Here is a 10,910-nt window from a genome sequence, read left to right as displayed (position 1 = left end):
CTTGACAAGATATCAATATTGAAAACTGAATGTCACACCTTTACATTTGCATGGATAAATACTGTATGAGTCTGGCATGTGTGATATAGCGGTTATACATTTCACATTCCTAAAAGTGTTCAGAGAGGCATGGAGTCCAACTGGAGTTGGTGGATATGGAGAGTTTCTAACTAATTCATCTGTTTGCATAGGTTTTCTGTATTTGCTACAGCATATTATTGAGTAATTATGTTGACTTGATAGCAATGTGAAAATCTTTTTCTCTCTATTTTCTCTGAATGGAAAAAAAAATAAAAAAAATCTATAAAAACATCCTGGTACATGCTATACTCTTCATAATAAATCTTTAAATCCATTTCCTATTTATTTTGAAGCATGCCCCACTTAAACTGTGATAAATACTCTTTCAGCAGCCCTCTACACAGAAGTGCTCTACTGCTCTCTCAAGGCCATTAAGTAGCAATGCACACACTCATAGTGATTCATCATGATTTCTTCAGCCTTCTCAAATATTTGCAGGGGAATAGACTAGACTAGACTAGACTAGAATAGAATAGAATAGAATAGAATAGAATAGAATAGAATAGAATATTGCAGCTTTGGGACATACATGAGACATATAGGGTCTGATGTACAACATACTGAGACATACAATAAATGCTTACTATATAATCCGGAGAGTTGGTGGGGTGAATAAAGAATATTTAAAATAAACATAATAAATAAATAAATAAAAAATCGTGCTTGGTAAATCATAAGTATGACATAAAAAAAGTTAGTTAGTTCTGATAAAAATGTCATAGTTGTGACTTACGTAAACTTTTATGTCAGATGATGGTTTTATCTATTATTTTTACCTCATAATTATTACTTGTTTTCTCATAATTTATGTGATAAGGTGATCAATTATCTCATATTTGACTTTTTATGTCAATGTTGACTTTGTTGAATAATTGTGCCTTTTTATGTAATAGCCTATTTTAACTTTCTCGTAAGTTTATGACTATCTATAAAGTAGGCCTATCTATTTTTCTCATAGCTAATTTCGACTATTTATCTCACAATAATGACTTTTTATGTCATAATTATGATTTAGCAACGCATGATTTTCTTTTCTTTCGTGACAGTAATAGGCTTGCACACAGAGCCTAAAATTAACACTAAAATCGGAGTTGGCGAGTATATGAAACTGCAGTCGTCAGTTGGTAACACTTATTTGAAGTGTAATGCTGTGACAACATGAACGTGATCAAACCATGGGATGAAAAGTGCACGACGCTCTCTACAGTGTAAGTTATGTTTCAGAGTGCTGCGTCATCATGAAAGTTTCAGCCTTTCTAATGTAAATATTCAAGAGCTGGAACACGTTACTCACGTGCTGTGTGGGAAGTTTAACATCCGAAGCGCGCTTGAAAGCCGAGTCTCTCAGACAACGCGTGAAGTTGAGCTCTCTTCCATGCCTTCCTGCGCTTTAATGGACAAATTCACTAAAAATTTCGTCAAAAAATGCCCGTCTTTCCGAGTATCCTAATAAGCATAGTCGGTTATGTCTTAGGTGAACACGTGAGTGCATTCGGTCTTAAAGTGGCAGCATCCTAATAATCCTATACTGTCTGCTTTTTTAATGTTAATCAAACAACAGTGAGAAAAGGGGGGATATAAAGACCATGCAGTATTAGATTAGCCTACTTTATATAGCCTAATTCTGGTACCTGAAAACTAAACCTTCCTGAAGAGCACTGTTTATTTAATTTGTTGTATTCATTTGTTTCATTTGTTCTTTGTTGTATTGTATTTATGTGTGCTTTTGCTTGTAATTTGATTTTGTTCTTATTTTATTAATGACTGTTTACTTGTCTTTAAAAATGTTGGCTATTAAATGTATATTAGTTAAGCTAATAGTTTTAGCTGTGGTATCAAATTGAAATAGAGGATTGTGAATTTTCTAAACTTTTGGTGTCGTAACTGCCTGAAAGTGTGTCATGGCTGGTAAAACATATTTTTGGCCGGTATTGGCAGGTGTGGCAAAAAGTTTAACCCTGCTTGCATTCATAGCAGTACTTTAGGAGTAAAAAATAAAAATTCCAAGCAGGAGGCCATAAGCACTTTCTATGAAGTTCAGGGGACTGCAGATGAAAATTAGGCTTTGGCTAACTCTTGTACAATGCATGAAATGGAAACATTTATGTAAAAAATTGTACACGGTCCCTTAATAAATAAATAAATAAACAAATAAATAAATAAATAAATAAATAAATAAATAGATAGATTTCGGCTATGGGATTGGATCAAATCCTGAAAATGGATTGTTCAAAAGAAAAAAAGGATTCTGAAAATTGGATTAGATCACAAAATCCAATCTTTGATCGGGATCAAATTGTCAGTTTGTGTTGTTCAAAACTTTTTAGTAAGATGATTGGGATACCTTTGATAATAATTATAAAAAAAAAAAAAACAGGATTATCCTAATCCCAGCAGAAGGATGGATTTCAGTGACAGAAATGTGATGTAATTTTTTTTCATTCATACATATGAATATGTATATATTTTAAAATATTTTGTATTTTATTTTGATTAGTTTAACTGTTAAAGTAATAATGTAGAAGTAGACATTAGGCTAAGCCTTTCAGTACAGTAAACTGAAAACAAAAAATTATTTTGGCCCCATAAAATAATTACCCAAACAGGCAGCTATCAATATCAAACAACAAATATTTAATTTTAAGTGTTTTTAATCATTAATTGATAATTTAATCATTAATAGTCATGTATTCTGTAGGCTATATAAACTACATTAGCACAATCTTCAGATATGATCTAGTCGAAAGTAGTTTCTAACAATTGCATCCCTTATTGAATGTAGCCTTTGTTTGTTTTTGTTGCGGGTCATATGAAACTCTAAGGTGATGATCCACAGGGCAACTTTTTGAGCAATGTTGCTGGGCAATGTTGCCGTCAACGGGCAACCAGATGAGACACAGGGCCCACGACTGATCTAAATTATCCAGATAGAAATGTATTGCCCATTTTCAATGGGAAAGTGCCCAAGGCAGCAACAATCGCTCGGCAAGATTGCCCAGCAACATTGCTCAAAAAGTTGCCCTGTGTATCATCACCTTAAAGGGACATGGTGGTGGGAGGAAAAATATTAAATGGGAGAGAACATTTATTTGAATGCTTTTGCGTTCAAGGGAAAATTGCTTTTGTGTTCTCTCGCAAATGTTTTGCGTTCCCCCAAGAAACTTTGCATTCACTCTCAAAACTTCGCAAATGAACATCTCTTGTGGGAATGCAAACCTTTTGCGAGAGATTAAAATATATTATTTTCTCCTATGTCATTTTAGTGGCTCCGTAGGGGTCTGATTGTTTAAAAGAAATCGAAAATGCAAATGTACACACCCACTGGTAATCTGAACAAGAGTGATCCACTTTCTATTTTGCTTTGAAAAATCGACACAAAAGTAAGATGGATAACCTGGTCCTGGATAGCAAAACATGATACAGATTAAACTTTTTGAACAACTGGGCACTAAACGCAAGAAATAACTGCCATTTTTGTTTGTTTTTACCTCCAGTGCAGCAGGTGGCGCTACAATAAAACAACATTCTAAACAGCGCGAAATCACGTGACACAATACGCTTTATTTTGAAACCGTATCGAGGACGAGTCAAACTTGTGTGATGTAAAGTAATATTAAATAAAGTAACCAAAATACGTTTTGCTCAATTCTTTTTGTGCGTACTACCGGCAAAATATAAGCAGTAAATAGTAGGTTTATTCCTCGGCTCGTCCTGTTAAAATGCAGTAGATGAACTGCAAGGAGTAACGTTATGTCTTCATGTCACCCAGCATACCAGACAGAATCGGTAACGTTATTTCCGTACTTGAACTCTAGATCATTGCTTTAAAACGATGTCGAGTTCGCTGCTGGAGTATGAGACGGAGATGTTTGTGAGTGTGTTCAGCACAGACGGGCTGCTGATCTCAGCTGAGGGACTCGGGATCGACCGCATCCTCTTACACTTCATGAGGGTGTATTCAGAGGAGGGCAGTCTGGTGCTCTTATTAAACACAACCACTCCTGAACAGGTGCGACAGGCCGATTTATCCTGTTATACTGCTACTGATCTACAGAAAGAGAGGATAGAGTTTATTGTTATGGCAAATCATGAAGTGACAGCAGTGTGGTGCACGTATTTTACATTTAGCTAATTCTTTTATAATATATATGCATGCAGTTTTATATCTTCATAAGTGATCTGTAAAGAATCTAAAAGGTGATACAAGTGATTGTATTGAATGAAAGGTTAGAAAAGTCTACAGTATACACACTAACCATTTTCATTATATGCACTGCATTGTTGTACTTTAACACATTACTTAACCCTGACATATGAAATAACAGTTTTTAAAATCTAAAGAAAAGTTTGAATATGATCACAGCATCTGCTCAGGCCTAAATATGATACAGTAGGCTTTATTGGGTTACATTGAATGGAGAATATTTAAAAAAAAACATAAGAAATAAGAAAACAAATCATGCTTGGTAAGTATGAGATAAAAAGGCATAGTTATGACTTAGGCTATGTCATAATTATAACTTTTATGTCAGATTATGACGTTTTATCTCAGAAATTCTACTTTTATCTCATATTGACTTGGTTTCTCATAATTTATGTCATAAGGTGGCCGATTGTCCCGTATTTGACTTTTTATGTCAAAGTTTACTTTATCTCATAATTTCGCCTTTTTATGAAAAAATTTTCATTCATAATTATTACTTTTTATATCATAATTATGATTTAGCAAAGCATGATTTTTTTATTGTTTTATTTGGAAATAATAGGCTTGCATGCATACATAACAGTACTTTTTAAATGAGTTTTAAATAATCCAAGCAGGAAGCCATAAGCAAATTAAGTAGCCTATCACTTCATACAGAAAATGCTTGTATTGAATGAAAGGTTAGAAAAGTTACAGCGTCTACAATATACACTAATCATTTTCATTATATGCACTGCATTTTTGTATTTTACCCATTACTTAACTCTGACATATGAAATGACAGCTTGTAGAACCTTTGGACAAAATATTTGTTTTTAATGTAAAAAAGTTTGAATATGTTCACAGCATCGGTGCTCGGGCCGTAAATATGATACAGTAGGCTTTATAGGGTTAAAGTGATCCAATAATAATGATGAATGCATGAATGTGTATGCCTGTTGAAGGAGTATTTTACAGAGCAGCTCCGTGCTGAAGGAGTGAGCCATCTTCCCCAGACTGTGACCAGTGATGTGCAGAGCGCTGACAGATATAATGTATACACTAAAGGAGGAGTTCTCTTTGTGACCAGCCGCATCCTAGTTGTGGACTTCCTTACGGACAGAATTCCTTCTCACCTCATAACAGGTCAGAGGAAGGTTGTTGGGAAGATGAAGCTGTTTCCATTACAACTGAACTATAAAGAAGTTGTGTTTCTGGACTGAATGATATTATTATTGTGTATTTGCACAGGAATCTTGGTGTATCGCGCCCATAAGATCATTGAGTCTTGTCAGGAGGCTTTCATTCTAAGACTTTATCGGCAGAAAAACAAGACTGGGTTCATCAAGGCCTTTACGGACAAGGCCACATCCTTCTCTTCTGGCTTCTGTAAAGTCGAGCGAGTCATGAGAAACCTGTTTGTGAAGAAGCTTTTTCTTTGGCCAAGGTATGATGGCTTTATTTTTTTATTTTTTTTCATAGAGTATTTATGATTTTTGGAAGTGAATGTTTTCTAAATCTTATGTATGTGCAACATGATTTTATTTGCTAGATTCCAAGCCTCAGTAAACACAACGCTAGACAAACACAAGCCGGATGTGGTGGAGCTGCATGTGTCTTTGACTCCAGCGATGAGAGCCATTCAGAGCTCTATTTTGGACATCATGAATGCCTGCTTGAAAGAGCTGAAGCGCTACAATCCTACTCTGGAAGCAGAAGACCTCTCTCTGGAGAACAGCCTGGGCACTTCCTTTGAGAAAGTGAGAAATCCTCATATTAATTTTGTTTTCTTTCATTTTTACATTTTTGACTCTATACCTTTTGATCTTACATCTTAAATGATGACTTTGGATATTAATAATGACTATACATAAATATTCTAAATTACAATAATCATGTTTTTCCATATGTAGACAATTCGTCATTACCTTGACCCACTGTGGCATCAGCTTGGGTCCAGGACCAAGTCTCTCGTTCAGGACATGAAGATTTTAAGAACTCTTCTTCTCTACCTCACTCAGTATGATTGTGTCACCTTCCTCAATCTGCTGGAGTCTTTGAGAACCAGCCAGAAAAGCTTTGGTAGTAATTCAGGTACAGTCAGCTGATCTGTTGCTCTATAGCCCCTTTCACACAGCGCTTTGTACCCGGGAAATTGCCGGCAAATTGCCAGAGTGCCTTCTGTGTGAACCCAAACACGACCCGGGATTGATGCCGGGATCGATGCCGGGTTGGGGACCTAGTAACATTGCCGTGTTCAGTCCCGGAACGCGCGCTGTGTGAACAAAAGCCGTAATAATGCCGTGTCGTAATGATGACGCTGAAGTGCGCGATCGTTCGCCAGCTGTGAAACGGTACGTAATGCGCAAGTTTATGATCGAATCAGAGAAAAAAATGCACAAGCGTGGCTCATAAGCAAACTTAAGACGGTGCTGACACATTACAAGTCACATCGATGTCACGTGTCTTTACGGGATTTTTACAGGTTGTGTGTGAACGCACTCTCTGATTGCGGAAAATCACTGGCAGTGTGAATGAACCAAAATCAAACGAACCCGTGTCAAATCCCGGGTCACTTTATCCGTGTATTTTCCGGAATCTCTGTGTGAAAGGGGCTTATTTGAACCCTTCGGACATGGAACAAATCATAGTCTGAAAAGTCACCTGATTCTTTTTGTTCTATTCTGAATCAGGTTGGTTATTCCTTGACTCAAGCACATCGATGTTTGTAAATGCTCGCAGCCGTGTGTATCGCATTCAGGAGTCAAAGAAGAAACTGAAAGTTGGAGAGACTGACCAGAAACTAAGTGCCCTAGGTACAACATGTTTGATGTATAATGTTTCTTTTAAAAGGTGTTTACATATTTCCATTTTTAAACACACATGCTTGTATCATCTTTTCTATTTGTGTATAAAACTAGCCCCTCCAAAAAGAGAGCTTGTTCTTGAGAGAAATCCAAAGTGGGAAGCGCTAACAGAGGTGCTACAGGAGATTGAGAAAGAAAACAGCAGCTCTGAGCGTGAACCAGGTAAAATCATTTAACAGTGAAGCATTTCATGACTAGCGTTCGTATGCAAAGCATCAAGGCCTTGTTTACACCTGCTATTAAGATGCATTTTGGTTCCAGTGTAAACGGGGTCTAAAGCGTTTTGAGCTTGTCCGCTTTCAACCACTCCCAGAGGATTTCGACCGGATTGCTTTCGTAGTGTAGACGCTTTCATGTGGTCGAATGCGTTCGAACAGCTACAAAATGACCTAATGCGTAAACATTATGGGAAGCGCGCAGGCCAGACGAGATTTAAACTTTGTCGGCCGAAGACCCAAGTTTAGTTTGAAGACGAAAAACATACCAAGCACAATGTTCTCTCACCATTCCTGATTTCTAACACGCACTCTCAGAGTTCAGTGTGGTCTTGCGGTTTTCAGAGCAGCTGCTGCTCTCCATATGTTTTTCTACATATGTTTACCCACCCATAGACCCTCCCCTCAAAGAAATCAGGACAGAAGTGGTTGAAAGTGGACAAAAAGAGACATCAGGAGTAATTAGGAATGTGTCTCCCTCATATCCTTGTGATCCGACTGACCAAATTGCATCTTAATACCAGGTGTAAACAGGGCCTAAGTCAAATTTGTTCTCTGTACATCAGGCCGTGTGTTGATATGTGCCAGTGATGACCGAACATGTGCTCAGCTGAAGGAATATATCCAAAAAGGAGCAGAACACCTACTGAATCGCCTTTACTCGCGCACCATTGGGAAAGAAGATCCTCATCCTGATCTATTGAAGCTTGACAAAGGCTGGCCCAAGAAGGACTGCGCTAAGAGCAAAGGGAAGAATGGGCGGCCGAAAAAACCCAGAGCCAACTCAAAGAGACCAACAAAGATCGAGAGACCGTCGAGAGTCTCTCAGATGGAGGGGCAGGAAGCTAGAGCTGAAAAGGACCTGATTGGAAACAGTGAAGATGAAGGAGGACTGGCGGAAGAGGTGGAGGAGGAAGAGGAAGAAGAAGAGATTCTTCTCGATCTCTCTTCGGATGACTACTATGGAATTCTTAAAGAGCCTCTGACTGTCATTCACCCACTGAAGGGTTGCAGCGACCCCTACAGTTTGACACGGGTGTTGCATGAGGTTGACCCCATGTTTGTTGTTTTGTATGATGCTGAACTCAGTTTTGTGCGGCAGCTGGAGATTTATAAAGCTTGCAGGCCAGGAAAACCTCTCCGGTGTGTATATTGGCATGGAGCAAATGAATATTCTGCAACATTATAAATGTCTTTACTGTCACTTTTGATCAATTTAATGCATCTTTGAGGAATATAAATTAAAAAAAGTATTCATTTCTTATATATATATATATATATATATATTAATTTAACTGGTTTATTTATATAAATCAATTATATAAAAAATATGTACTATTTATATAAATGTAAATAAATATTTAACTTGAATTCTTTTTTTCCTCTTAGTGTGTATTTTCTTATATATGGAGGCTCGACAGAAGAACAGAGGTATCTTACAGTCTTGAGCAAAGAAAAACAAGCATTTGAGCACCTCATAAGGTTAGCTGAATATATCCTGTTTTCATTGAGAGTTCAATGCCATTCGTATCTTTTTTTGACACCACTCATTTTAAAATCTGCTTTTTTTCTCTTTAAAATAGGGAAAAAGCCAGTATGGTTGTGCCAGAAGAGAGAGAAGGTAGAGAGAACACCAATCTAGATCTAGTCCGCAGTCAGGAACCCGCCAGTGCCGCCACCAACACCCGCAAAGCAGGTAAACCTCCACCATTCAACCTGAAATATTCACACAATACATTATACTATACATAATGCTGTGATGCCTAAGTTCATTTGTAGAATTTTTTACATTTTATTTAGAATTAAAAGGGGTCATGAATTGGAGGATGAACATTTTCCTGGATCCTTTGACATGCAAGAGTCATTGTACTATAAAAACTCGTTTCGGATTTTGTCACATTATAACGTAATAGCGCACTGAAAAAAACTCTCGCCAAAAAAGGTTTCGAGAGAGTTCCACATGTAATACTTATTTCATATGCAAAGATGTTAGCCAATCACAGCAGTGGGCGTTTACATTGAAGTCTCACAGCATACACACTTTCAACATAGCGTTCAAATCAGAGGACTAAAATCAGGGTTGAAAATTGCCTTTTATATCTAAATTATGACCATTTTTGATGTACAAATCATCACATAACATTATAAGTGCACCTCAGGAAACATTATAAAATCATTTTTAAAAAATGCCGTTCATGACCCCTTTAATTTAGACAAAATAGTCAAGAAGAGAATTGGAATAGAATTGGAATCTCAACCATTTATCGGTTATGGGCCAAAACATTAATGTTATTATCAGATTATTGGTTCCTGCCAGAATAACAATTGTGCATGCTTGAAGTTGAATACCTTTTGCAAACATTTTTTCTTCTTTAATTAGGGGGTCGTGAAGAGGTTAAAGAGCCTCATCGAATCATAGTTGACATGAGAGAGTTCCGCAGTGAGCTCCCTTCCCTTCTGCATCGACGTGGTCTCGACATTGAACCGGTCACCTTAGAGGTCGGCGACTACATATTGACTTCTGAGATCTGCGTAGAGCGCAAAAGTGTCAGTGACCTCATTGGTTCCCTGCAGAGTGGGCGTCTCTACACACAATGCCTCTCAATGTCTCGATTCTATCGTCGCCCTGTGCTGCTTATCGAGTTTGACCCCGCAAAGCCTTTCTCCCTTGTGGCCCGCAGTGACTTTCGTCAGGAGATCTCTGCCAGCGACGTCACCTCCAAACTGACCCTCCTCACCCTCCATTTCCCTCGCTTGAGGCTGCTCTGGTGCCCGTCTCCCTATGTGACAGCAGAGCTGTTTCAGGAGCTCAAAAACGGCCGCCCAGAACCCGACGCCGCTGCAGCTCAGGCCATTACGGCGGAGTCGGAGACCGTGACGGAGTCAGCAGACCTGTACAATCCCGGACCTTACGACTTCTTGCTTCGTATGCCTGGAGTCAATGTAAAAAATTTCAAGAGCCTTATAAAGCACGCTTCCTGCCTGGCTGATCTTATAACATTTAGCCAGGAAAGGCTAAGCGAGATATTGGGTAGTAGCAGCAATGCCAGGCAGCTTTATGAATTTCTGCACAATTCCACGAATGTGGTGCCTGTTCAGAAGAGCAAGTAGACATTGTAAAAAAAGAAAAGAAAAGTATTTTGCTCTGTATTCTCAAGTTTGGTAATTTTGCCTTGTAAAAGGGGTTTTATATTCATATTTATTATGAAATTGTTGTAAAAGAAGCAGTGAATGAATTATTGTATTCCTGAATATTTAAATTTTCAATTGTAATTTTGTAATGATTTGTGATGTAGTATGTAGTTTTAGGTGTGTACTGTTGATAACTAGACAATTTTGGCATTGGCTGGAGGGTAATTTCTACATATTTCCACACTTAGAAAATTTTAAAATAAAGTATTTCTGCAATTATTTCTGTGTAGTCAACATGTAACTTAGGTATAGTCCAATTCTGCCATTTACTCGTCTTTGTCTTTGACTACTTTCATATCAACTCACTATTTATATACAAGAAAAGTTTAATAATTTTGGGGGTTAACTGTAACTTTAATTAATATTATGTTA

General features: G+C 37.5%; 1 protein-coding gene across 1 annotated transcript; it reads left to right on the top strand.

Annotated features, from left to right (window-relative positions):
- Positions 1–3,613: 3,613 nt before the first annotated feature.
- On the top strand, positions 3,614–10,757 carry ercc4 (excision repair cross-complementation group 4). Its single transcript, XM_084435044.1, has 11 exons — positions 3,614–4,090; positions 5,230–5,410; positions 5,516–5,711; positions 5,817–6,024; positions 6,178–6,358; positions 6,958–7,080; positions 7,186–7,293; positions 7,913–8,489; positions 8,736–8,828; positions 8,930–9,042; positions 9,727–10,757. The coding sequence occupies exons 1-11, from the start codon at positions 3,914–3,916 to the stop codon at positions 10,455–10,457; spliced, it is 2,688 nt and encodes an 895-aa protein (XP_084291170.1). The 5' UTR covers positions 3,614–3,913; the 3' UTR covers positions 10,458–10,757.
- Positions 10,758–10,910: the final 153 nt, after the last annotated feature.

The sequence above is a fragment of the Rutilus rutilus genome, assembly GCF_951802725.1.
Source record: "Rutilus rutilus genome assembly, chromosome: 16".
Classification (NCBI taxonomy): Eukaryota; Metazoa; Chordata; class Actinopteri; order Cypriniformes; family Leuciscidae; genus Rutilus; species Rutilus rutilus.
This window is presented reverse-complemented; position numbering and strand designations above follow the sequence as displayed.